Raw genomic sequence first — 27,452 nt, 5'->3', positions numbered from 1 at the left:
AACCAACACAATTCCTAACTGACACAGTCACATATCACAATTCATGGGATATAATTAAAGAGTGAAAAGCAACAAGTGAAGCATGCAAGTTAAGAAATTGGAAACAGAACAACAAAATAAAACAGAGGAAAGCACAAGGAAATAACAAAGATCAAACTAAAACTCAATGTTAGAAAACTTTAAAAATGATTGATAAAGCTAAGAGCTGATTCTTCAGGGGAACAACAATTTAAAAAAATGGACATGTAGTTTTACCTGTATAATCAAGAAATAGGTGAAGAAAGTACAAAGGAAAATTAGGTAGAAATTAGAGGAGATGAAATGATTTATACCGTGCAAAATTCTGTGCAAATAAAATTTGAAAATGTGGATTGAATAGAGGATTTTCTTGGATAATAAAATGCTACCAGATTGATCCCAAAATAGAAAGAAAACTCAAAAAAGCCCCTAACAGTGAAGGAAATGAGACAGTTTATCTGTGACCAATTGTTGCGGCTCTCCGCATCTCCTTTGCTGTTGGAGTTTTTTAGAGTGATAGAAGTGAATTTCTGGTGAGAGAACCTCAGAGTGTGGGAGGGGGATGGGTGTCTGCCTGGGGACCTGTGTGCAGTCTCTGACAAGGGTGGCCACACCCCAGAAAGGCAGAGGCAATGATTCTTGACATTAGGACCCATCACAAAATAAAGAGCCCCAGGTCTTCAGTTTTTTATAACATTTTTTCAGATCAATATGTTACTTGAACTGTTCTGGTAAGAAAAAATGATTGAAAATTATTTTTAATCATTTACTGCCAGTCTCACAACCAATTCCTTAAAATGTTTTGAACAGTATATCCGAAATAAATAATGATTAAGATTTCAAATCAGGATTGTGCATAAAAAAGGTTGAAAGGGTTGTTTAGACAGGAAAATTAACAGTATAGAAAAAAAGAAAAATGGTGAGCATCAGAATGCCTTAGCTCTTAATTATTTTCATGGAAAAGTCATTTGTTCTCAAATGCTGGTAACTGGAACATTCTATTGGTTAAAAATAAATAGGATAAAGTGTGAGGTAACCAACTAAGGAAAAAACAAAGCAACCAGAACAGCCATCGGCTATAAATAGAATAATGAAATTATGCCAAAGGCTCAGGTCGTCCACCCTGAGGCCAGGGTTCAAGCCCAGTGTTGACAAACACCAGGGTCAAGAGGACTCTGGCATTCAGAGAGGCCTGTTTGGGCCAGCATTTGGTTCTGAAGTCTCCTTGCTGTTTAAAGTGTTTTGTTTTCTTTGAACTTTGAAGTTTCCCCTCATAATCTTCATTTAAACAGATGTAATTCTAACTTAATGTCCTCTTTTTGCTCCCTCTTTCCCTGGTAGCGGGAACAGTGAACCATGGAGCTGTATTTCGGTGAATATCAACACGTGCAGCAGGAATACGGCGTCCATCTGAGACTCGCAAGTGAGGAAACCAAAAAATCAAGGAATTCCCAGCACACTAAGGCAGGCTCCTATGGTGTCAGTATTCGGGTCCAGGGGATTGATGGCCACCCCTACATAGTCCTGAATAACACAGAGCGGTGTCTGGAAGGTGCATCTTTTTCTGAAAACGGGCCATCATTTTCATCTCCAATGATAAATAACCTGCCTCTGCATTCCAGCAATGGGTCTGTGGCAGAGGAGGACAGTGCCGAAGAAATGCAGTTCCCAGAAAACCCATATGCCCAACCCACAAGCCCAGTAAGAAACCCCAAACAACCCTCTCTCCTTGAGGGCAAGAATGGAGTTCTAGAACGCAAAGAGGGGCCAGTGAAGCCATCCCACATGCTGAACTTCCAGAGGCACCCAGAGCTTTTGCAGCCCTACAACCCTGAAAAGAATGAGTTGAACTTAGGAAATCACCAACCTTCTGAGAATAACTGGCTAAAAACCTTAACAGAAGAAGGTACCGACGATAAGAAGGCTTGGACTTGCTTTCCCAAACCAAGTGGTTCCCAGCCTACCAGCCCTGCTTTGGAAGACCTGGCGAAATCCAACGTGACGGCCATTCGTTTATGCAGCTCTGTGGTCATAGATGACCCCAAGAAGCAGACCTCAGTGTGTGTGAATCTTCAGAGCTGCACCAAGGAGGGGCCGGTAGAGGAGGCCCTTTCCCCTAGTGGGAGGCCCCTAACCGCCCACAGCCCACACAGCCACCCCGAAGCCAAGAAAACCAGACCGGACGTGCTTCCCTTCCGGCGACAGGATTCAGCGGGACCAGTCTTGGATGGAGCTCGGTCTCGGAGATCCTCCTCGTCGTCCACAACTCCCACTTCGGCCAACTCTTTGTACAGATTTTTGCTGGATGATCAAGAATGCGCCATTCATGCTGACAATGTGAATCGTCATGAAAACAGAAGGTATATCCCCTTCCTGCCAGGAACGGGGCGGGATATCGATACGGGATCAATTCCTGGCGTGGATCAGTTAATTGAAAAATTTGACCAAAAACCTGGGCTGCAGAGAAGAGGAAGGTCTGGGAAGCGAAACAGAATCAATCCTGAGGACAGGAAGAGGTCCAGAAGTGTGGACAGCGCCTTTCCTTTTGGTCTCCAAGGGAACTCGGAGTACCTAACGGAATTTAGCAGGAACTTGGGCAAGTCCAGCGAGCATCTCCTCCGGCCGTCGCAGGTGTGCCCGCAGAGGCCACCGGCTCCGGAGCACCGTGGGAAACAGGGCGCCGGCCGGGCCTTCGCCAGGCTGCAGGGAGCCCACCCCAGGCCTCCGCAGCAGAACAAAGATGGGAAAGTTCCAGAAAACAAAGGTGACCAGGGAAGTTTGACCGTGAGCGCATCCTCCCTCCCAGCACAGAATAAAAAGGAAGAGGAAATTAAAACAGCCACTGCTGTGCTGATGCTGCAGAATCGGGCACTAGCAACTTCGCCTGACTCTGGTGCCAAGAGGATTTCTGTGAAGGCATTTACTTCCGCCTCAAATACTCAGGTAATACTAGTATGAGCCTTTTAAAATTTTTTTTGGTTTTTCTAAATGATCTAAATCCTGCAGCGTCATGCTGCCAGAGGCTGTAGGAATACTCATCTTCCATCTTGAATCAATAATTGCACACCCAGGTTTTTTAGAGTTTTCTTCCACAGGCTATGTCCTATTGCCAATTGTATGGTTTTCTAAATTAATTCAGATCCAACTGGATTCCCTTTGTGATCTTGTCTGTAAAGTAACTCTTCAAACACTATAGAGAGGCTCGATTTTTCTGTGTGTGTATATGTGAAATCTGAAAGTATGCAGAATTGGTTCAGTGCGTACGTTTGTGTAGATGTATCAATTTACCTCATGAAATTGAGCGACTGAGTTAGTTCCTGGCCTGAGAAATTAGGTTAATTCCAATTTAGGTTAATCCTAAAGTGATGGAGTTTATTTAAGTGGTACCTTTAGTGTTTGGGTAGTAAGAATAAAAAATGATGATAGTGATAAAAATGGTAATAAGGGTTGTTAAGTGCCAGGAACTATTTGTTATGTATTATAGGATCACACCAGCCGTATGAAGGTAAGGCACCATTAACCTCAATCTACAGGTGAGAAAATTGAAGTGAGGAAAAGTTCAGTAAGTTGCCCAAGCTTACAAAGCTAATAAGCAGTGGAGCCAGCCGTTGTGAGGATCCTCACCTGAGGAATTGTTTTTAGAAAGTAGGACTGTGTTTGGAAGCTTCTGATTCGGGGTTTTGTCTTCTTCCGGGAAGCACGGTCCTGTAACCTAATAACAGACGTTATGTTCCAGGCCACTCCGGATCTGTTAAAAGGCCAGCAAGAGCTCACTCAACAAACCAATGAGGAGACGGCCAAGCAGATACTCTACAATTACCTCAAAGAAGGGTTAGTGATTTTCCTGAAAGGACCCAAATATGGTCATTTCTGGTGGGGGTCTTAATTTCCTTTTCTGAGACCTTGTGTCTTGCCCTCCCTGCTGCCCTGCGTGAGCCATTTGAGGGTTAAGACTCAATGGCTGGGGTTTTCCTGGCAGCATTTGAGTCTAGGTTGGCGGGGAGGGGAGAGCAGGGGAGAGGAGTGTAGGGAAGAACGCTGTACTTTAAAAATGAAAAATGAATATGTTTTTTAAGTGACTATTTACTGTTTCAAAAACACATTAAAAAATAGGAAGAGTGTCTGCTAAGTTTAATTAATTAAGTCTGCCATCACCTTGAGTTCCTCCGCGCACACAATCGTCATCAATCGTCCCTTGTTAGAAGTTACACATAAAAACACCTTCTCCCCTCCCCGGAGTTGACATTGGCCAGGAGCCCCTGCTCCCATTATTTTTAAGGCATGTGTGAGTCATTTAAAAGCAGCGCTTTCCACACACTTATCTTGGAGGTGAGTTTGAGTACTGTAATCTGGTTTTCAGTCCTTCGATACTAACTGCGCTGGAATTCTAAGTCAGGAATGTGAAGTTTCTGTTTCGGTTCTCTCAGCAGATATGATTAAAAAGAAAGAAAAAGGCTTTACAGCCTAACATGACTGCGAGTCACTTGGCAAATGCTCATTGGTATCAAAACACTTCATATTTTTATATTATGCCTTACAATTGTTTGTCAGTAAGATAGAGCTGACAAGAGTCAGGTTCAAAGTATAAGATAGGGGCTCCTTTGGGGGGAAAAAAAGTAGCCAAAGAGATTCTTCTAGTTAAGAACTAGTTACTAGTATCTCTCTGTGAAAGGTTTTACCATGTTAAGATTAAGGTAAAAGAACGTTTGGTTTTTAAAATTCTTTCTCTAAATTCTTTTATTTTTTTGTACCATGATTTATTGAGAAACTGGCGAGAGACTTTACAGGAGGTGCCTATTTCAGGAAACTTATTTAAATTTTTTTTCTTAATTGCCAGGTATTTCTGATAGAAGGTGTGGTAGAAGTTAGTACAACTTTATCTGGTCATTACATGTGAAAGTCTAGGCAACGGGCTGCTGTGTTGACAATCTTAGCTTTGGGATTTATTTTTTTAGACATAGGTTTAGTGTGAGATTTAAAAGTAAAATGTGTGTGTCTGTGTCAGGTACACATCCAGGAGAAATTCCTTTTTGGAATGAATATAAGTCATTTGAATCAAACAACCAATTACTAAGTTTTCACTGGATGTTTTCTCCAAGCTTATTGAGAATGTGGTTATGTCTCCTTACATGTTTGAAAATGGGAGCCCCTGTCCCAAATTGAGTGGTAACAGATAACAGTTTATTTGAAGAAAAATACACCATCCATCCTGCTCTTCTCACACTGATTTTGTTTGCAGCCTGAATTAATTCATGCCTCTTGCAATTTATCTTCCTAAAGGGCTTGTTGTTTGTATGTCATGGCATAAAATATTCTGAGACCGAAGATTGCACCCCTCATTGTTTTCGTCTGCTGCCTCTTTTCCAGAAGCACCGATAATGACGATGCTACTAAAAGGAAAGTCAACCTGGTCTTTGAGAAAATCCAGACTTTAAAGTCTCGAGCAGCAGGGAGCACGCCAGGAAATAATCAAGTAAATTGAAATTTTGGGTTTTGCAGAGGGTTTTTAACGTGGAACGTGGCAAAAAAATTTGCAGTTTCTTCGGTCTGTACGTTTGATTATAGCAGCAAGTGGAAAGTTTCCTGAGTAGTGGGCAGGACCTAAGATGGAAGGTCACGTTTTAAATATTAATAATTTGCACCCTGTCTTTTTTCAGAAAGGCTTTAAGATATTTTATTTAAAAAATACGTAAAATATAACAAGGTGAAACAAATACGTAGTGAAATTTAGAAAGGGGAAATAGGAATAGGAAGAATGAAGTGGAGGAATGGATGGAGAACCCCAGCATTATTGTAGGCAACTTTGGAAGGTAAGTGCAAACAGGCTTGGGCCAAGCTCTGGAACTTCAGAGAAGAAGAAAGAGAGAATAAGAACAAGAGAATGAAGGACAGATTCCGGTAAAGCCTACCAGCATTAGTAGATGGGAAAGGAAGGAATGGAGTGGTACCAAATTCTTTTAAAAAAATCGCCTGTTTAATTTATTGTACTGAAATCGAGTTGGCACTTGGAGATTGTTTTGGTAAAGAAAGAGTCATCTCATGTTTGATGAACATCTGTTATATACCAGACACATCTTGTGCCCTGAAAGGAAGCAGCGTTTAAGGGAGTTCTTGCTGATGCATCTTCCCTTTCTCTTCCCCGGGGAATTCTGCCTGGGCAGGAAAGAGAAGATGCTCAGAGGCAGGAAACAGAAAGTTTTTCTGTAGCTTCTTTTTAACTTTGGAAACATATGTGTAGAGGATGTTTTCAGACATCAATTACCCTCTTTGCCCTACGGCTCAGTATTCCTCTAGCACTCAGCTAATCCATGACTACTGCTCTGGCATTAAATAGAACAATTTATGTATATGTTAGATAATTTATATATATATATTATTATGTAATTTATATATTATATAATTTTTATAATTATTATAATTTATATATGTATTAGTATATATATTTATTAATATATACTAACTATATGCTACTGGGAAATCTTTAAATTATACACCTTGCTTATAGGCAAGCTTCAGGAGCTCAACATAGTTCTTAAAATTAGTTTAGGAACTTTTGCTAAAACTCTTAAATCTGAATTATCATTATGACTCTTGCTTTTCACTTACCTGCATATTCTTAGGGAGAGCATCTTCTTTGGTCTTGATGTTAAGATTGTCATTGTGGGTCACAGACGGGGGGAATCCATTCTGAACTGGGGAAGTCAGGGTAGCCCTTCTGGAGTGAGTGACATTAATGGTGTCTCAAAAGATCATAGAATTCTTCGGGAGAAGAAGGGAAGGCAGGGTGTTCTAGGAAGAGGGAATGGCATGAACAGATATAAAATGTGAAAGGCGTGTGTTTGTCATGTTTAGGGGACTGGAGGTAATGTAGTGTAGCTGGAGTAGAGAGCCGGGATGTGGTGGGGGCGCGCCAGACAGGAAGGACCTCAGAAATCACAAGAAGAAGCTTGCCTTTCAGGCTGAAGGTGATGCGCTACCATTGATGGACTTTAAACAGGAATATTTAGTGTTGGATTTGTAAAAATTCATTCGTTTTGTAGCTTTTGGAGAGAAGTAAGCATAGAAGAAGGGAGACCAGTTAAGAAGTTGCTGCTGAATCCAGTGAGAGATGATAAGATGAATTCAGGCTCTTAGACTTCTGGCTCTGATCACACTGCCGTGACTGCTTAATTGCCCATATTTTTCTACTCCCCTTCCCTCCCTCTTATTTTCTGAATCTGATTATTTCCTGGCAAAGGCTTTGGAGTTTTTATCTTTTTGGTGTCAGCTAAGTGATTTCCTGCGAGAGAATGTAAGAACCTTCTCCAATAGTGGAAAACAGCAAAGCAGGCAGAGTTTTCATTTGGGAAAGAACACTCTACAATTTCCCTCATTGAGTTGGATTTAGATTTCTAAAATGGATTGTTCTCATTTTGCCTTAGAAAATTAGAAGTCCTTTGTTTTGTTGACTCTTGGGTTCTGGTCCCCTTCACAGGAGTAGGTGAGGAAGTACCTCATTCCAGGTTCATCATGCACAGCTCACACCTGGATTCAGGTGCATGAGAGCCAAGTCTCTGCCTTTTCTTGCTTTGATTCCTGCTTTTATCTCTTCCCCTCCCTTATTTGTAGTTTTCTAACCACTTTGCTCTAGGATTTTAGGCCTCATCCTGTTTTTATATCCATGGAAGAAAAAAAATGAGATGCATTAATATTCATACTCAGATCAAAGATGTATTTTCTAATAGATTGTTTAATCAATTCTCTCTTCATTATGTCTCTCTTCATTATGGAAATGTAGCGTCAAAAAGAAGAAAGCAATTTATTTAGCATACATTTATTTACTACTTGCATACAGGCATATGCAGAGAGTGAGGGAGAAACATCTCATTGGTGGTTATGGAGCAATAATCCCCAGTGTAATGAAATTTTTGTAACAGATGTGTGTACAAAGGGCCTTGGGAATGCAGAGATGTGGGCTTTGGGTATAACTTCATGCAACAGATGAATCTTCAACAAATATCAATTTTTATGTTTTTATGTTATTTTTTTTTTTAAGATTGGCACCCGAGCTAACATCTATTGCCAATTTTCTTTTCTTTTTTTTTTCTTCTTTGCCCCAAAGCCCCCCAGTACATAGTTGTATATTCTAGTTCTAGGTCCTTCTGGCTCTGCTATGTGGGATGCCGCCTCAGCATGGCTTGATAAATGGTGCTAGGTCTGCGCCCAGGATCCGAACCGGTGAAACCCTGGGCTGCCCAAGTGGAGTCTGTGAACTTAACCACTCGGCCACGGGGCTGGCCCCTTTGCATTGTTTTATTGGGGTATAACTTACATACAGAAAACTGCACAAATCTTAACTGTATAGTTCATTGAATTTTAACATGCTTATGCATCCATGCAAACATACCCAGATCAAGATGCAGAACCCTCTCATTACTCTAGAAGGCTTCCTTGTATTCCTTCCCAATCAATTACACCCCCCCCCCAGGAGGTAATCATATTCTGACTTGTATAACATAAATTAGTTTTATCTTTCTTGAATTTTATATAAATAAAATTTTACAATATTTACTCTTGTATGTCTGGGTTCATTTCCTCAGTGTTACGTCAGTGAGATTCATTACTGTTGAATGTATCAGTAGCTCCTTTTTATTGATACATAGCTTTCCATTGTTTCAATATACCATAGTATACACCCTCGATGGACATTTCCAGTTTTTGGCTATTGTGAATAAAGCTTCTGTGAACATTGTTGTACATGTTTTGATGGTAAATACACTCACTCATTTCTCTTGGGCGTAAACCTATGTGTAAAATTGCTGGGTCATGAAGTAGGCATATGTTTAGCTTTTAAATACTGCCAAATGATTTTACAGAGTGGTTGAAACAGTTTATGCTCCCACCAGTATATGCCAGTTCCATTAGTTATATCCTCTCTAAAACCTAGACTCTCTGTTCTATTCCGTTAGTCTACTGGTCTCTTCTTGTGCTGATACCATACAGTTTTAATTACCATAACTGTATAGCAAGCCTTGAAATCTTGTAATGTGTGTCCTCCAACTATATTCTTCTTTGAGATTGTCTTGTTCATTTTAGGTCTTTTGCCTTTCCATGTAATCTTTAGAATCAGTGGTCAATTTGAAACCAAAAGAAAAGTTTTAGTCATATTGGACTCGTGTTGAGATACCTGCTGAAATAATTCCTGTGACTGCGATAAATGCCGTAAAGTTGAGTTCCCTGGAGTCCCGAGGGGGCCAGCGTGACTAACTCTGCCTGTGAAGTCAGGGAAGGCTCTCTGTAGGGGTTTACATTTGAATTGGGTCTTCAGATGTCTAGTGTTACTACTCTGATTACATTTTGGGGGAAAGAGAATGAGCATAAAGCATCTTGAAAATTTAAATTAGGATGTCTTTGCAATTAATTGTAGGCTTCTAATTCTTCATCTGAAGTCAAAGATCTATTGGAACAGAAAAACAAGTTGACCACAGAAGTGGCTGAACTTCAGAGACAGCTTCAACTAGAAGTCAAGGTATCTGATTTTTCGATTATATTATTATTTTTATTTCTGTCTTGATTAATAAAGAATATCTTAAGCACCTTGGGATGCCTAAGTGAAGTGAAAGCCAGTTTTTTTCCCCACAAGAAACATTCTTCTCGTCACTGAGTAAATTCCTGTATATTTGGCTCCTGATAGCCAAAGAACTTTTTTTTTCTTTTTTTTTTTTTTAAAATAACCAAAGCATATAGCGACTGTCTCTTTGGACGGAGTAAAAGAAACCTTGTTGGATTCAGGCAGGCCAATGGGAAACTAAATGTATATGAAACATCTGAACTAAGTAATAAAAATAGCAGAATGAGGTTTAGCTGTGTTTGTGTTTCTCTTTTAGACGTATTACAATTCATTAAATATTTAATATTCTTTCTAGTTACAAACTTTTATGCCTTAATTATGTAGTTTGATTAAGTTATTTAATAACAGAAGTGTGAAGGCATAGAGTCCATCAGAGTTTAGAAGTAGGCTTCTGTGGGTTCACATTGATGTACAGTGGAGGTACTTTAAAATCACACTTATTCATATTAGAATCAACAGAACATCAAAGAAGAGAGAGAGAGAATGAAAGCAAATCTGGAAGAGCTCCAGAGCCAGCACGACACTAAGGTGGAAGAGAACTCAGTGCTGCAGCAGCGACTGGAAGAAAGCGAAGGAGAGCTCCGGAAAAACCTGGAGGAGTAAGTTCTGGGCCAAGAGTCTTGCATCCGAGGTAGCCAGAACCTTTGTGTCCATTTAATATGATTCAGCCTTCCAGATATTTATAGGAACTTCTGGTCCTTTCTCTTCTCCCTCTTAACCTTGTAAAATTGTGAAACTGGTGACGTGTAGACCGGTAGGCAGGAAGGTTAATAATTTTAAAATTCTTTGTATACCTTCAAGCATGTCTTGTAAAGTTTCAGCCCTTAGAGTGGATCTCATAAAAGATAAGCGAGAAGCAGGAGTACCAAGTAGTCATATCTAAAGACAGATTTTAAAGAACCTGGGCCCAGCCTACAGAAAGCACATATCATGTGACCCCCATAACCTCCCAGCTTGTGAATTTTGTCTTGAGTGGTGCTGGTCTCTGTGACCAGTGCTTATCCTTTTTTTGAGTCTGCAGAGAAGGAAAGTCAAGCCCAAGATGGCCCTGTCATTGTGTTCTATTAAAATCTGTGACAGGGGCAGGCCCAGTGGTGTGGCGGTTAAGTGCACACGTCCCGCTTCGGCGGCCCGGGGTTTGCTGGTTTGGATCCTGGGTGCGGACATGGTACCACTTGGCACGCCATGCCGTGGTAGGCGTCCCACATATAAAGTAGAGGAAGATGGGCATGGATGCTAGCTGAGGGCCAGTCTTCCTCAGCAAAAAGAGGAAGATTGGCAGTAGTTAGCTCAGGGCTAATCTTCCTCAAAAATAAATAAATAAATAAATAAAGTTAAAAAAAAAAAATCTGTGACAAAAGGATCTGAAACTAAGGTCTGAAAATGTACATTGCTACGAAGCCCTGTGGATATGATGGAAGCCTTAAATGAAAGGTTAAGCAGGAGTGAAATCTAGAGGGAAATTCAAGAAAAACAAGACATTATGTAATAAAAGCATTTGATTGCCTTTGCAATTTTGATGGTGTAGTGTTTGCTTTTAAAATGTTTCTAGAGGTTAATTTCAGAAAAGAAGTTGGTAAGAAAAAAATCAGAAAATTTAGGGTAAATTAAAGACTTTACAAAATAAAAAGGTAGAATAGTTGTGAGTTTGGTTTAGAGCAGAAGTTGGCAGACTTTTTCTGTCTGATGGTAAATACTTTAGGGTTTGTGGGCCAATATGGTCTTTATCAGAACCACTGAATTCTGCCATTGTATGTTGCAAACGACCATAAGCAATACGTAAATGAGTAAGTATGTCTGTGTTCCAATAAAACTTTATTTATAAAGCAGACAGTGGGCCAGATCGGTCCATGGGCCATAATTTGCTGACTCTCCTGGTCTAGAGTCCTGAGGGGGTGGGAGGTGGGGAGTAGAGTGGCTTTAGTGAAAATTTTTATCAAAAATGTTATGTTCTTTTTGTTAATTCTTTATCTTTTATGTCTAAATTCTGGTACCCTATGGTCTCCTTTTGGGGAAAAAATGTCACTGTATAACCTTTCCCATTACACTGGTTTGAGTTCTCACTTGTCTTCTTGTTGGGCAAGTTAGACTGTAGACATGAGTTCTTACCTCGTGCCTTTTCTGGTTTGTCATTCCGTGTTCAGTGCAGGACAGAGAATGAGAGGCTTGTTGGGGCCTCAGATGACTCTGCTTGACCATCTGAAGGTCTGAAATCAGACTGGATGAAAATAAGCAGAGCCCAGGAGAGTCTCTCTGATAATCTTCCTTCCCTGCCAGGCTGTTCCAGGTGAAGATGGAACGGGAACAGCACCAGACTGAGATCAGAGATCTCCAGGACCAGCTCTCAGAAATGCATGATGAATTGGACAGTGCTAAACGATCCGAGGACAGGGAGAAGGGAGTTCTGATTGAGGTAAGAGGCTGTGGGGTTGGCGCCAAGAGAGGCCCCATCTGCCTGGAGAGGATGGGATGGTGCTGGGGTGTGTGTGGCGACTCAGTGCTAGAAGCCATGTTCTGTTTTATGCATTTGCTCCACCAGTGGTGCCTATGGCTGGATTATGTATGATCATCATATATAATAGTTTTTAAACATTGTCTTAGGAAAATTTTCAACCATACAGAAAAACAGAAAGAATAATACATTAATTCCCATAGAGCCCCCAACAAAATCCAACAGTTGTCAACATTTTGCCATATTTACTCCATTTATTCACCTGTTCATCCATTCACCCTTCTATTTTTTTGTCCATCCATCTATTCTTTGCTGAACCATTTCCAACCAAATTATAGATAACACCGAGCCTCACTCCTAAATTCTTCAGCATGCATCTTTGAAAAATTAGGGAATTTTCTTATAACCGCAATACTGTTTTTACACCTAAAAAATTAATAATTCCTATAATATATAATATAACAATAATTCTAGTACCTGGTCGTTATTTAAAAGTTGCCAGTTGTCCCCCAAGTATATTTTATAGTTGTCCCCCCACCCCAGCCAGCCAGGATGCCATCGAGAATCTCACATTGCTTTCGTTGCTGTCTCTCCGAGTTCATTTATCTTGGTATATGGCCCTCCTCCATCCCCGACTTCGCTGTTCTTTTTCTTCCGTCCCATCTCTTCTGAAAAGACCAGACCAGTGCCCCACCTTCTGCATTATGGTGTCCATTACCTGGTCTCACTCTCCCCTGTATTTCTAGTAAATTTGAATAAAGATCTAAACACTAGTAGATTCAGGTTAAACTTTGGGCAAAAATAATTTGTAATTAGTGCTATTTATGGAAAAACGTTTTAAAGACATTAATGCCCATGCAGCACTTAGCAAAGGTTAAGTTTTTAAGTTTTTGTTTGTTTAAAGCCACCATAAGACTATATGCTCCAGGAGGCAGGGCTGGTGATAGCTGCTTAGCATTTTATCTGCAGCCGTTATCTGAGGGCCTGGGACATACAGCGCTCAGGAAATACTTGGTGGATGGTTGCATGGATGCATTATGGATGGATGGATGGATGAATGAATGAATGAATGAATGAATGTATTTGCAGTGTACACAGGCTGCCCATCTGGCTTCTGCCCCATCAGTATATCCCCTGTTGAATATTTAGCTCTTATCAAGCTGAGTCGGTGGATAAGGTTGACGCTTTCCTCTGCTTAGCAATGTTCATCATTATGGGGTTTCCTAAAGGCAATTATTATCTCTTCCCTGAATTAGATTACTATCCTGTTGAGGGAGTAGATGCACCCGATGAAATGATTAGAGAGCAAGAATAGGTTTCAAACATCTGCATTTTTTGTTGGGAATTAGTATAATCAAGGGTCAGGAAAAGACAGAACTTTCATCTCTACCGCACCCATTTTAAGATGTTTTGATCCTGGCTATAACATTATCATTACCTGTATTTTTGGCATAGTTTTGAAATTTAGTTCCTTGTAAGCTTTGGTTTGTAGGCACAGCCCCATAAATAAATGATACAATTTAGAACAGAGCAAAAAAAAAAAAAACCACAAAGAAATGAAGGTACCTTCTTAGTATTTAATTTTCATATTCTACTGCTTTTCCCCCAAGGGCTCGGGTGTTGTCTTTGTCCCTTTCTTGGGGTTAAAAGCTGCTGGCCACAAGTCCCTGTAAGTCTCAGCTGTCCACTGTTTTCTCACCCCCTTCCTTGTTTGGTTTAGAAGTAATTCCCCAGGAGGGATCTCAGTTCCTGCCCTTAGAACTTAGCCTCTCTCCTCCCCATGACTTGGCAGGAACGGAGAGCAGAGCCCTTGTGGCCACAGCATAGGAGTTCTCAGGAATTCGTTTTTCACACGGGCGGAGGGGACTCGTGTCTCTTCTCCCACATGACCTTCTTTCTGTCTCTGTTTAGCCCTTTTCTCCTGGAAAGCCCTTGGAGTTGTTCCTTACCACCTGGATTTTCTCTTTTTATCCAACGATTCCTTCAAACCACCACATTCATGGTAGTGTACTCCTTCTCATGGCTCTGCCTTCTTCTCAGGGCTCGGAGTTACAAAGATCAGGTACATTAGAATGGAGCTTTGAAAATATGTATATTATCACTAAAGTATTATTAAGACAACATAAAATGAAATTTTAAAGTGGGGGGTGGTGGAAACACATATTTTCCTAACACGGTAACAATGATTTTTCTCTCTGCATTTTTCCTTTGCTTCCCTATCTACCTGTCTATAGTTTAGGGACAATTGTAGGGTCCCTACAGCTTTGATACCTGCTTTTAGAAGTTAATTTGGGCCGGCCCGGTGGCATAGTGGTTAAATTTGCATGCTTGGCTTCAGCGGTCTGGGGTTCACGGGTTTGAATCCCAGGCACAGACCTACACACCGCTCATCAAACCATGCTGTGGTGGCATCCCACGTACAAAATAGATGCAGACTGGCATAGATGTTAGCTCAGGGACAATCTTCCTCTCCCCAAAAAAAAAAAATTGTCAGAAACATTTTTCCTTATTATACTCTATAGTCTTTATCTTTCATTTTTTAGAGAGATAAACCACAATATATTTAATTATCCTCCTATGTTTATTCTTTCTCTTTTTTTCAATTATGAAAAAGTGTGGTGCATGGTTTTTACATGTGTCCTTTTACTTCTTTAGAAAAATTTCCTAAGGATTAGTTCCCAGAAATGATGTCAGTGGACAGTTTTTGGCTTTCGATAAAAATATAACTTCATAAGCAAATTTAAATAGAAGGTAAAACTTTGCCATATTCTATGATTTCCCCATGTGGCACTTCATTGAGTCTAAGAGGGAAAGATATTATCTTAGCTACTGGAACATCTCGTAAATTGCTGGCTTTTCCCAATAACTGAAACCTATAATTGATACTTGCCCATTCCCCTTATGTCCTCTGTCCTTTTAGATTCTCTAGTTTAGCACATTTGACCTTGCTCTGTTTTTGTATCTCTCTCTTTTTCCTACTAGCCAGCTAATTCAAGAACATATTGTCTTTGCTTTTTCGCCTATCTCGTGCCTAGCACAGTGCCACGCAACAGAGCAAATGAATAAATAAATTTCAGTATTTAAATTACTTTTAAAATTTCACCAATTTAGAAAAAGATTAATTCTGAAATGAGCCGTCTCTTCTTTGCCTCTTTAAACACTATATACTGAGCATATACGAACTGAACATAATTTAATTAAATAGTGTGTTGACTTATTCATGGCGGTAACTCAGATGAGGACCTGAGCCTCAGTTTTGGTGATGTGTTTTCAGGCAGAGGCTGATAAGGAGAGAGACAGGAATGGGAAACGGCACATCTTTCCTTAAACGTTCCTGATGTTGCTGGCTTTCTGGTCATTTGCCTCATTGCTATAACAGGAACTATGTCATCCACGGCTGCTTTTCTGCAGAATGAGCTGGGGCACAGTTAGCTTCTCCATGCCAGAGTGGGTTTCTCGCCCTCTGGAAAATCATTGTTTTTATCAGGTTCTTTTGACTTGTCAGCAACATTTAAAACATGATCTATGGTTTCTATATCACTAATAAAGTAGACCCCATTTCCTTGTCACTTTCAATTTATTCTTCATATCTTAATAAAAAGTGGCCCAGGGGGCTCGGAAGACAGTTGTGGCCAAGTTTTCTCTGGCGTTTAGTTCAGAACAGACTCTTAATGAACATTAAACATTTCTGCTTTTGAGTGTTTGAAAAAGGTTGAAGGCCCTTTATTTTGTGAGGCCTGTACAATGCACAAGATTTTTCATAAAATCTCTGTTAATACTTCACGTTTTGTTAAATAACATCAGGCCCCTATATGGAATCAGTAAAGTGACATTAAGAGAGAATAGAATATTTTTTTTAAAAAAAGGAAGAAAGAAAGAAATAGTAGAAAATACCATGTTTTCTTAGGATAAGCCATATAATTGACCAATAATAGGATGACTTCGTTATTCTTAGTTAAACAATTGATGGTTCTGAATTTTTTTTTAACTGAAGTTACAAAATGATTATAGAACAAGTTTTTGGCTTCTTTGTCCATAAATGCATTTCCCTGCCTTCTGGGGGAAATGGGTAAACGTGAGATGTGGCTCTTCATGCCGTGACAGTGGCATTTTCCAATTACCAACCATTGTCTTTGATGGGAGCCTGCAGGGCTGACGGATGGGCCTCACTCCAGCAGGGGCTGGTGGTGGTTTATTCCCGGCATTTACCACAATGCAAGTATTTAAATATCAGTAAAATATTCCGTTTATGAAATTGTATTCATCTGAGGATAGACTGTGCTCAGAAATGAGGTCTCTAAAATAGTTTAAAAACTTCATTTGTAGCAATATTACTGAGCGTTAGACAAATTTTTATAAAAAACTAAAAAAAAAAATCATATTTCTCACCAACTGTGTTACACTATCTAGGCTATCCTTCCGGGTAAAAAAAAAATTACGTAGTTCTTTGTCAGCTAAATTTTTACTATAAAACTTTTTATTTGTCCTTTCTGTGAGTGTGGGGCAGAGATAGGGACCCCGTCGAACTTCTTGGGAGGCATTTATGCAGAAGAGGGTCTGGGTTAGGATTTTTCTCATTTTGATGTGGGATACCTGTGAGTAGGTGATGTGTGAAATGAAGCTTTCTGTGGGCAAATAAGTGACTGCTCTGGCCATTCTGGTGTGTCTGTCTCATTGCACCTGCCATCAGGATAGCCACTGGCTGCTGCTGATAATGGCCAGGTCTCAGAGCATCTTTACTTTTTCTTTCAACTTTCCTTCTTTCTTGTCTTCAGATTCTGATCATGTTTCTGTGCTTTAGTTTGAAGAGGTGGACCTCCTTACAGGCGCTTCTGGCCAAACACAATGCTCTGTTCTGTTTGCATCTAGAGACTGAGCACGGTGTAATTGCTTGCTCCTCAGCCCCTCTCGAGTGTGTAGTTTTCTTGTCAGGGTTGCAGAAGCTGTACAATGAAGCGAAGGGGCATTGTATCCGATCTGGGTCTGAATCTTGGCTCCACCGCTTAGAAGCCATGCAATCTTAGGCGTGTTAGCATCTCAGAGCTCCAGTTTTTTTTTCGTTTATGAATGAGATTAATGATATTCATGTCCTTGGATTTTTAGCAGTGCTTAGCACAGTTCTTATTATGTAGTAAATACCAAACACAGTCAACTTTTATAGCCTCCCTTGTCTCTCCCCACACATACATACACATTAGGTTTCTTTCTTCCGGCTGCTTTCATGTATGCAACTAGCCTGGATATGTATAGTTTTGAAAGCGCTGATTCTGAATGGCCAAGATTTTTCCTTGTTTTCCTTGATTGAAGTCTACGGAGAGGCATGTTTATTTCTAATGGATATTTCCTTATATTTTGAGGTTGATGTATTTTTTTCTCTCTTCTTTGGCTTGATATAATTGGCCGTAAAGCCAGTGAGGTGATGAAGTGAAGTTTTTGAAATCTCCTGCGCCTTTGATCTCTACTCTGGAAAACTTCAAGTACTACTGGGTGATATGGTGAGGGGTAATCTGATTGGATTTGTGTGACACAGTTCACTTACGCAACAACCCCAGCCACAGATAACAGCACGTTGGTGTAGAATGGACCGTAAAACCTAGGTTCTTGACATGCATTGGCGGCAGTACACGAAAGACAACACAAAACACAGATATATCCTAGGAAAGATAAGTGTGGGAAGAGGAACTGCCTTATTGTCAAAACAATTGAGCAATGTGTGAGAGTAAGAACAGGAAACGGGTTATTAGAATCGCAGGGGCTGTTGTGAAGGGGCTGGCAGGGGCTCCAGGAAGACCTGCAGGAGTAGCCAGTAGCAACAGTGATGGGGGGACGGTTCTCTGATACTCCTTTTTTTCTTTTTAAAGATTGGCCCCTGAGCTAACAACTGTTGCCAATCTTCTTCTTTTTTTTTCTTCTTCTTCTCCCCAAAGCCCCCCAGCACACGGTTGTATATTCTAGTTGTGAGTGCCTCTCTGGTTGTGCTATGTGGGATCCCGCCTCAGCACGGCCTGATGAGCAGTGCCATGTCCATGCCCAAGATCCAAACTGGCGAAACCCTGGGCCGCCAGAGCGAAGTGCGCAAACACAACCACTTGGCCACGGGGCCTACCCCTGATACTCCTTAAGGAGGGGCTGGGCAGCAGCAACAGCAGGCTGCCCTGTCCCTGTGGACAAATACTGGGACGGGGTATACTTAAGATTTGGTTATGTGTTCTGTGTTTGGTGCTTTGGAAGAGCCAGAGTTGCCCTAGTTCCCTAGATGAAGCTCTTGACTTTTCATCAGAGCTTGTCAGTGCCTGCTAGCTAGATTTTTGAAGGACTAAGTCTTGGTGTATGCAATGCAGCCCTACCCTGAGATTGCACAGGTTCCCCCGGTTTAATGGATGTGCATGTCCTAGAGAAAAGGAAAGGATTCCATTTTCAGGTATATGTCTTAAATCATGAACAGTTTCATCCCCTCTCTAGTGACACACTTGTTAAATGGAGAGTAACTTACCATCTCTGAGGCCTCGAGTCCCCAGGTGGCAGCCATTCCTCCAGTTCTCCAGGAGCTCCAAGAGAACAGGTTGTGTATTTACTTGGAAGCTACCTGTGAGAGAATAGACTAGTTTAGAATTCTGAGCTCTCCAGACTCTCACTGTACTCCACGTTAATTTATTTATATCCAGAACAGATATGCTCCCAATATCATGAAAAATATAATAAAACAGATCTATATCCTTCTTTTAAGGAGCTAACAGTCTAGCAGGAGAGAGAATAAAATAATGTAAATACGTGGACTGCAATGTAAAAATAGTATTAAGTGCTGCAAAAAGTACAGCTGAAGTGAGATGGATATTCAAGAAGGGAATTTAAGGAAGACTTCTTGGAGGAGGGTGTTTAGTATCTGAGTCTTGAGAGATTTTCTGAAAGCAGAGAGAGGTGGGACTGAGAGGGAAGAAGGGCACTGCAGACAGAGGATGCTGTGTGGATGATGGCAGAGGCCGCAATAGATACTGGATTTGGGGAGCAGTTGAGTGGCTCTTGTGAACCACCTGGGCAGGAGGTGATGTGAGCGTAAACCAAGGAGGTGAGGGAAAGGGTCAAAGATGTTATAGAACTATAACTAACTGGTTGTGAGAGACAAAGAGAGAGGTCAACTTTGCTGCCAAGTTCCTGAGCTTGTGAGCTTCTGAGCAGATGATGCTGTTCACAAGAATAATGAACAGAGGAAGAGGAAAGGAAGGAGCATGATGAATTCACTGAAGAATATGAACCTACTGAATCTGGAATGCCCATGGGACATCCTGATGGATGTGTCTAGCAGGTCATTGAAAGAGCAGGTCTGAACTCAGATAAGGGTTGGAGGTAAAGGTTTGGGAGTTATTCAGGTAGAATGAATAGTTGGAAAAAAAGTAGATGAGCTTGCCAAAAAAGAATAAAGAATGCAAAGTTGCATTCTTGGGGATCATCTTAGCTTTTGGGAAGAGAGAGAAAAGCCAGAAAAGATTGTCATGGAAAAAGTGGCCTGAGGGAAGAGAACAGGAGAGTGTGGTGTCCTTGAACTTCAAGGCAAAGGAGAATTTTAAGGAGATAGGTGAGGAGATCAAAGAGGGGTCAACAGAGGTGAGGACTGAGAAGCAGTCATTGCATGTGGTCATTAGGAGGCCTCTGTGACCTTGGAGGGGCAGTCTTAGGAGAATAGGAACAAAAGCTATCTAGCAAGAGATTAAGGAGTGAATGGGTGGCCAAGAAGTAGAGGCAGTGAACAGAAATGATACTTTCAAAGAGTTTGGTGGTAAAGCTTGTCTCTCTTTTTTTTTTTTTTTAATTAATGTTATGATAGATTACAACCTTGTGAGATTTCAGTTGTACATTTTTGTTAGTCATGTTGTGGGTACACCACTTCCCCCTTTGTGCCCTCCCCCCACCCCCCCTTTTCCCTGGTAACCACCGATCAGATCTCCTTATCAATATACTAACTTCCACCTATGAGTGGAGTCATATAGAGTTCGTCTTTCTCTGACTGGCTTATTTCGCTTAACATAATACCCTCGAGGTCCATCCACGTTGTTGTGAATGGGCCAATTTTGTCTTTTTTTTATGGCTGAGTAGTATTCCATTGTGTATATATACCACATCTTCTTTATCCAGTCATCAGTTTCTGGGCATGTAGGTTGGTTCCACGTCTTGGCTATTGTAAATAATGCTGCGATGAACATAGGGGTGCAACGGACTCTTGAGATTTCTGATTTCAGGTTCTTAGGATAGATACCCAGTAATGGGATGGCTGGGTCATAGGGTATTTCTATTTTTAACTTTTTGAGAAATCCCCATACTGTTTTCTCATACACTGTTGGTGGGAATGCAAACTGGTACAGCCACTATGGAAAGCTGGTCTCTTTTTTTGCCCTTGACTCAGCATTCTTGTGCCCTGAGTGAAAGAACATAGATTCAAGGAAATGGAAAAGAACAAAATGTCAGAGAAAATAAAGATAACTGATAGAGAAAAGACTTGGAGCAGGCTGGCAAGGGACGGCTCATTGTCTGTGATGTGGTTTCGGGTGGGGAGAAGGCCTGGAGTGCAGAGAAGAGCCAGGGTGGAGAGGAAGCTGAGGCAGTCATGCCCAAGTCCCAGCCAAGTGTGAGGGAAGGGCGCCTGCAGGAGAGGGCGAGTCCCGAGCTTGAGGAGAGCTGAGCAGGTTTCGGACGAGGATGGCGAAGTAAAAAGAATGCTGAGCTTTTGGCAGGACATACTTGGGTTTAGGTAATGCGATTTGTAGTGGAACTTGTTGCCCCAGTTTTGTGACTTTCCTTATGAACTCTTGGCAGTTAAGAAGGAGAAAATGTGAATATTATGCCCTGCTCAGATGGACAAGTGCGATAGAAAGAGAATAGGACAGAGTCATCCCGAGTACTAGGATCATGGGTTAAGGGTTTGACCACATGCAGGGTTCCAGGGGCGTGTGAAGTACGCAAGGCCAGCAAGTGGGCATGTCCCTCATGACGCAGCAGCACGTAAAGGCCAAGAGCAAGGGCAACAGACCTTTGCACAGAAATGAAATGAGATGGAAAAACCAGACATGTCTCCTCAAAGCAATGAAAGTTACATCAATTTCCCTTTTCTCCCTCAAATTAAATCAAATCTCAGAAGAGCTAAGGCAGACAAATCAAGGGGAATGATGGCCTCTGAGGAGTGAAAGGGGAGAGGAAGAGATGGTCTAAATGGGGAGCAGTGTGAGGAAGGAGAGAGTGGGGAGGACGGGTGAGAGCAGGGCCGTGTGTCTGGGTGGCCACGCTGGAGAGGAGGTGAGGGCTGCTGTCGGACCCTCATCTTCCCTGTCCACGTTTCCTTTCTCTAGGAACTCTTACAGGCCAAACAGGATCTTCAGGATCTGCTCATTGCCAAAGAGGAGCAGGAAGACCTCTTGAGAAAGAGGGAGCGTGAACTCACTGCCCTGAAGGGAGCCCTGAAAGAAGAGGTTTCCAGCCACGACCAGGAGATGGACAAACTGAAGGAGCAGTATGACGCCGAGCTGCAGGCCCTGAGGGAGAGTGTGGAGGAAGCAACTAAGGTGAGTCAACCGAACTGGCCAGTCAGACCGTAGAGGGCGTTGGGATGGGGCAGGAGCATCTGGCTGGGGAACAGATGGCAGGATAGGACCACCTCTCCCACACCGCTGCCAGTTGTTTCTCTTCTTTTTCGTTACAGAGTCCAACTCGGTTTCATCAGATCATTGACAAAGAGTTTGTTCACAAGGAATAAGCTCAACAGTTCTGCAGTTGACCATTTTAAGTCTATAAACTGAAAAATTGTTAAGGACATTAGTTAAATGTTATTGCGTTGTATGGCGTTGTATGGCTTTGCTAACGGGTTAGGATTGCAGACAGGATCCAAATTTCTGGACTCCTTCACCCTTGCCCTAGCTTATTCTTTCTGACTTGTGAAGCCTTTTGTTAGACAATTCAGGTTCTTTTCTCAGCAAAGTTACAATTGCAAAGGTTAATTGGCTGACTTGCCCAAACTCTTGCAAGATAATTTTTCTCTTAATTGGATTCTTGGCTCAGATGAAGAGATTCTAAATTCTGTGGAAGTCTTTTGGTGTGGGCTTCCTGTTGGCTGTTGAAGAAGAGAAAAGCAATGTTTTGAAGGGGGAAATGCTTTGAAATATCATGCCATCTTTAGGGAAAGAGGGGAATTACAAAGTATAAATTTTTTGGAGTCTCTGCAATATATAGGTTAAAGATGATAAAGAAGGAAATCTTGCTATTATTCGTTTATTCTGTGATGATGACAGTGACAGCTCAGAGCTAGTGCCCTCTCTCTCTTAAGCTCCATCATGATTCACTGATTTTCAATTATGGCATGGTAATTGCAAATGACAAGAAGTGAAAGATGGGTTTGTTTGTTATAACAATAAAAAGTCTGGGAAATAGTCTGTTTGGGGTTATTATAACTGAGACAGTGGAAAAAAAAATCCCTTTGTTGATTCGCCTATCTTAGCTTTTTTTGAGGTTTGGTTTAGTTTAAGGGAGAAAAGCGAAACGTTTGATTTTCACTGTTTTGGGGAGACATGTCTGTTTTTTCCGTCTCATTTCCTTTTTTTGTCCTTGCTATTGGCCTTTTGTGCTGTTGCGTCATCATGTACCTGCCAGTAGACTATGGAGTAAAATGATTCTTCTCTGGACCCGTCGTGTCTTTATCGCCTTCAGACCTTGCATCAAAGCTCGAGTTAACATGGTATGGACATCGAAGGGTAGTCGAGGATTGTGTTTAGGCATGTTTATAGTGATTTGACAATAAGCAAAATTAAGCTAGTACCACACGTGAGACTTAAATAACTCTCTTGGCTCCCCGTTGCCCCACGCTTAAAGTTAACATTGTTAGCATGCTAGGCAATAGACCCCCTTTTCTGCCTAACCCTGTGTCCAGAAAACTCCACGTTTTTTTAGTCCTCTTACCTCTTTTCACATGTAGAGTGACTTCTTTCCACTTTTCTACATGACCAACCTCTTCTCATCCTTCAAGACCCTCCCCAGATATCCTCTCTTCTGTGAAGGTGCCCTAGCTAGGTACCTCCACTTCCCTTGGTGGAATTAGTCGCATCCTCCTTAAGGTTTCTGTTGCACCCTGCTTGTTTCCCTGCTGTAGTTTATATCGTACCATGTTGTAATTTATCATCCCATCTGCCAACTCCAGTCGACTCTGAGCTTCTTAACCACAAGGGCCAGTTTTGTCCCTTTTCTTTTCCTGGAGTGGGTGTGGCTAACTCAAGTACCTTGAGGGCCAGTCAGGGACATAAATGAGTGAAGTTCTGGCTGTTGTTGAGGTGGCAGTAGGGCATGGTGCGGACTGCGGCAAGCTGGAAAGTGTGTCCTTTGCTGCAGGGTCAGTTGCATCTCTTTTGTAGCTGAAAGTTGCCAGTGAAGGAATGCTGACCCCTGTTGCTAGAGCTCTCAATTTTTTTTTTTTTTTTTGAGGAAGATTAGCCCTGAGCTAACTACTGCCAATCCTCCTTTTTCTGAGGAATGCTGGCCCTGAGCTCACATCCGTGCCCATCTTCCTCTACTTTATATGTGGGATGCCTACCACGGCATGGCGGGCCATGCAGTGCCATGTCCGCACCCGGGATCCAAACTGGCAAACCCCAGGCCACCGAGAAGCGGAATGTGTGAACTTAACCACTGTGCCACCAGGCCAGCTCCTGAGCTCTCAATTTTTAGAGAAGCCAGATATATGGATGTTGCCGTGAGATCTCCTGACTTTTAAGCATTGCTTGAAATTAAAAAAAAAAAAAAACAATCACATAGACCAAACGCGACCCATCTGCACTCGACAATGTGTGATCTTTGTCCCCTAAGCTTAGCTTAGCACAGTGCCTGGCACACAGTCACACCTGTGCAGTGTCTGATGCATGGAAGTAAGTGGAGGACAGATTCCCTCCCCACTGGATTGTCAGTCCCTGCTGTGCGGTTCTTACTGGATTTTCTCCGATGGTGATGGGGAAGTCTTTTAGGAAACTCTGCTATTATTCTGTGAATTTCTGTGCTTTACTTTTGAGTTCCCCTGCAGTTTCTTCAAGGGGATCATGATTGTGTTTTTGCACTTTGTTAGCTTTTGCTTCTGAAAGTGAATGCTGAACAAATGTGATAGAATCAGATTTAATGGAAAAAATTCTGTCAGTGTAGCAGATGGATGCTGCCGTTGTGTTACATCATTTACAGGTTGGTATTATTTAATAGAATTTTAAGACTAGTCTATTAAGTACTGGAGGAGACTGAATTAAATATAATTTTTTAATTCGGTTCAAAGTGTTTCTTAAATTTATGCACTAGCCTTTAGTCTGTTCCTGTCCCAGGAAAGGACCCATCCACCCACCACTGTGGCTAAAAGCTGACATTTCTCAAAGGAACTACATTGCATTCAAAAGTTCATTTCCTTGGTGAGTCTTAGAAGGCAGTCCAACCTCCTGTCATCAGTCTTTCTAATTTTTGCCACTGCCCCAGGGCCAAAAACCCCTAAAGTGCTATTTTCTCATTGTCGAATAACAAATATTTCACCCTGGCCTGCGCTTGAGTACTAAAAGTTTTCAATTTCTAAAACATTTGGTAAAAACTGTCAAAGTATATTAAGAGCAGTTTACAGGAATTCCAAACACTTAAGCTGTAAAAGTGGTGTTTATAGACCCAAACAGCCATACCTTTTTAAGAACAGATAGCTCGACAGATGAGAATTCCCGAACACCTTGGTTATGTGGGGTTTCCTCGAGCTCAGGGCGGACTGCACCTCTCCCACCAAGCAGGCGTGGGTTGGGGGGTTGGGTGAGCTCCTTCTTCCCTTCCCGTAGAGAAATGGATCTTCCCAGTCTGTCAGAAAGGGGAGTCTATCTATCAAACATTCTTTGCAAGGACTGTGAAATACTTTGACACCTTATTTCATAACATACTTTTTTCTGTGTCACATCCTTTTATACTCTTTCTAGTTTTGAAAAGGAAATGTCTTTCTCCTTGGGTTGGTGGCAGAGGCTGGAATTCTTGTGAAGAAATGGACAGTCAATGGTGATGTGAGTGACCGCTGTCTGGGTGTGAATGAAGAGCGCCCACGGCCGTTAGCTTCTCTTTCTCATCCCTGCCGCTTCCTGTCGCCAACTCTTATGCAAAAGAGAAGTGCAGACACTCTACTGTTTTCAGATTTCTCAGAGAGTAGGCTCAGCTCACATTCCAGGTCCTCTAGGAACATTCCTAGTTCCCTTTTAAACCTTACAGTTTCCAGGGACCTGGTATATTGGAAATGTTGTTTTTGGTTTCCCTTCCCTGTCATACTAAGGACTGTTGTCATTTTCCACTCATCATCCTCAATGGCCTTGGCCCTTAGTACGTATTCAGTAAACCTTTGTGGATCAGAGAGATGAAGAGACAAAGGGGAGATGCCCTTTGAGTCCCAACAATCCCAAGACCAGGCATTAGACTGTTTTGGGGCCTCATTTATGAATTAAATTTTTTTCTCATGAAATTAACAAATCTTGTCTGTTGGGAGCAGTAGCATAGTATTTATGTTAATCTTGGAAGGACTAATTTTGTGTCTAAAAGTTGCAGGTATTTTGAGGATGATAAAAGAGCCGCTTTTATTTTTGTATTGGGTGATATGACTTCTGGACCATTAGGTGTTTTCGGAGTGCCCAACGTATAACAGTTAGGCAACAAATATGTCTTAAATGGATGGGTGAGGGAGAAGAGGAGGGAGGATGAAGATGTGTGAGATACTCTTGCCATCCTTCACTTCTCCATTTGTACTGTTTTTAAATACAGCATTTATTGGGGCCAGCCCTGTGGCTGAGTGGTTAAGTTCGCACGCTCTGCTTCCGCAGCCCGGGGTTTCACCGGTTGGAATCCTGGGCCCAGACATGGCGCCTCTCCTCGGGTCACGCTGAGGCAGCATCCCACATGCCACAACTAGAAGGACCCACAACTAACATATGCAACTATGTCCTGGGGAGCTTTGGGGAGAAAAAGAAAAAAAAATAAATAAATACGGCATTTATTAATTTACTTACTGAATAATTGCCAAGCGCAATTGCCAAGTGCAAGGTATTGTGCTCAGTTCTGTGAGTGTTATGAAGATCAGTCAGATAGAATGTATCTTCCAGAAGATTGAAGGGGAAATGAGTAGCGCTCAAGCTGATTACAGTTTGTTGTTGTTAGTGCCACTGAGTTGATTCTGGCTCCTAGCAGCCCTGTGTACAGCAGAGGGGAACCCTGCCTGGGCTTTTTGCGCCATCCTTTCACCTTCCAGCACTGTATCAGCCAATGCTCCGCTGCTATTCGTAGGGTTTTCATGGCCATTTTTTCGTGGATGTGGGTGGTCGGGTCCTTCTTCCTAGTCTGTCTTAGTCTGGAAGTTCTACTGAAACCTGTCCACCGTGAGTGACCCTGCTGGTATTTGAAATACCAAGGGCATAGCTTTCAGCATCACAGCACCACACAGCCTCCAAAGTATGACAACTGACACACGGGTGGTGTGGTTTCCTGACCGGGAAACAAACCTGGGCCACAGGGGTGAGAGCATGGACTCTTAATCTCTATACCACAGGGCTGACTGATTACAGGGCAGGACAGAGTAAATGCCTCAGGTGCAGTGGAGATAAAGTGCTGTAGGAGATGCTTGTGTTTGGGAGGGGGGGCTGGTGGCAATCAGGAAAGGTTTCATGGAGGGGGCAGTATTTAGGTTGGGCTGTGAAAGGTGAGTGGTATTTGGACATGTGAGCATGGAGGCTGAGGACGTTTTAGGTACAAGCAACACTTTGTAGGTGGGAAAGTGAGATGTGTGTCTGGGCTGGAACCTTGTGGAGCAATAGAAGTTAAATGCTACAGAGTAAAAGAGACTTTTAAGAGGCAGGGACCCAAATGCAATGGATGGACTTTGTTTGGGTCCCAATGCAAACAAACAAGTTATAAAAAACAAAAAAATATTTGAAATCATGGGGACATTTAAACACTGTCTATTAAAGGGTATTAAGAAATAATGTAAACAGATTTTTTAGGAGTGATAATAGTATTATTGTTTTAAAGGGTCTTTATCATTTAAAGAAGCGAACTGAGGGATTTGTGGGTGAGACTATAGGCTATCTGGGATTTGCTTTAAAATAATCAACTTTGGGGAGAGAGTGGGCGGGGGCGTAGATGAAACAAGGTTAGCTATATGTTGATAAGTGTTAAAGCTGGATGATGGGTAAGTAAAAGTTAATTATACTCTTCTCTTTATTTTTGCTGATGTTTGTTTGAAATTTTTTTATAATAAAAAGGTTTTTTTGGGGGCCAGCCAGGTGGTGCAACGGTTAACTGCACACATTCTGCTTTGGCAGCCCAGGGTTTGGCGGTTCGGATCCTGGGTGTGGA

At 41.8% G+C, this 27,452-nt stretch overlaps 1 protein-coding gene across 4 annotated transcripts in view; it reads left to right on the top strand.

Annotated features, from left to right (window-relative positions):
• Window positions 1–27,452, top strand: part of CGNL1 (cingulin like 1) — a 153,316-nt gene that overhangs the window by 52,594 nt on the left and 73,270 nt on the right. For 3 of the 4 annotated variants that reach the window (XM_070623787.1, XM_070623798.1, XM_070623800.1), the window contains 7 exons: window positions 1,360–2,961; window positions 3,755–3,849; window positions 5,386–5,491; window positions 9,425–9,526; window positions 10,079–10,227; window positions 11,906–12,041; window positions 21,419–21,631. In XM_070623787.1, coding sequence (XP_070479888.1) covers window positions 1,375–2,961; window positions 3,755–3,849; window positions 5,386–5,491; window positions 9,425–9,526; window positions 10,079–10,227; window positions 11,906–12,041; window positions 21,419–21,631 — 2,388 coding nt within the window. In that variant the 5' untranslated portion in view covers window positions 1,360–1,374. The remainder of the gene's footprint in view (window positions 1–1,359; window positions 2,962–3,754; window positions 3,850–5,385; window positions 5,492–9,424; window positions 9,527–10,078; window positions 10,228–11,905; window positions 12,042–21,418; window positions 21,632–27,452) is intronic. The other variant, XM_070623804.1, reaches the window with a different exon arrangement.

The sequence above is a fragment of the Equus przewalskii genome, chromosome 1 (assembly GCF_037783145.1).
Source record: "Equus przewalskii isolate Varuska chromosome 1, EquPr2, whole genome shotgun sequence".
NCBI classification, from domain to species: domain Eukaryota; kingdom Metazoa; phylum Chordata; class Mammalia; order Perissodactyla; family Equidae; genus Equus; species Equus przewalskii.
The sequence above is the reverse complement of the archived record's forward strand: the minus strand, read 5'-3'. Positions and strand labels throughout refer to the sequence as shown.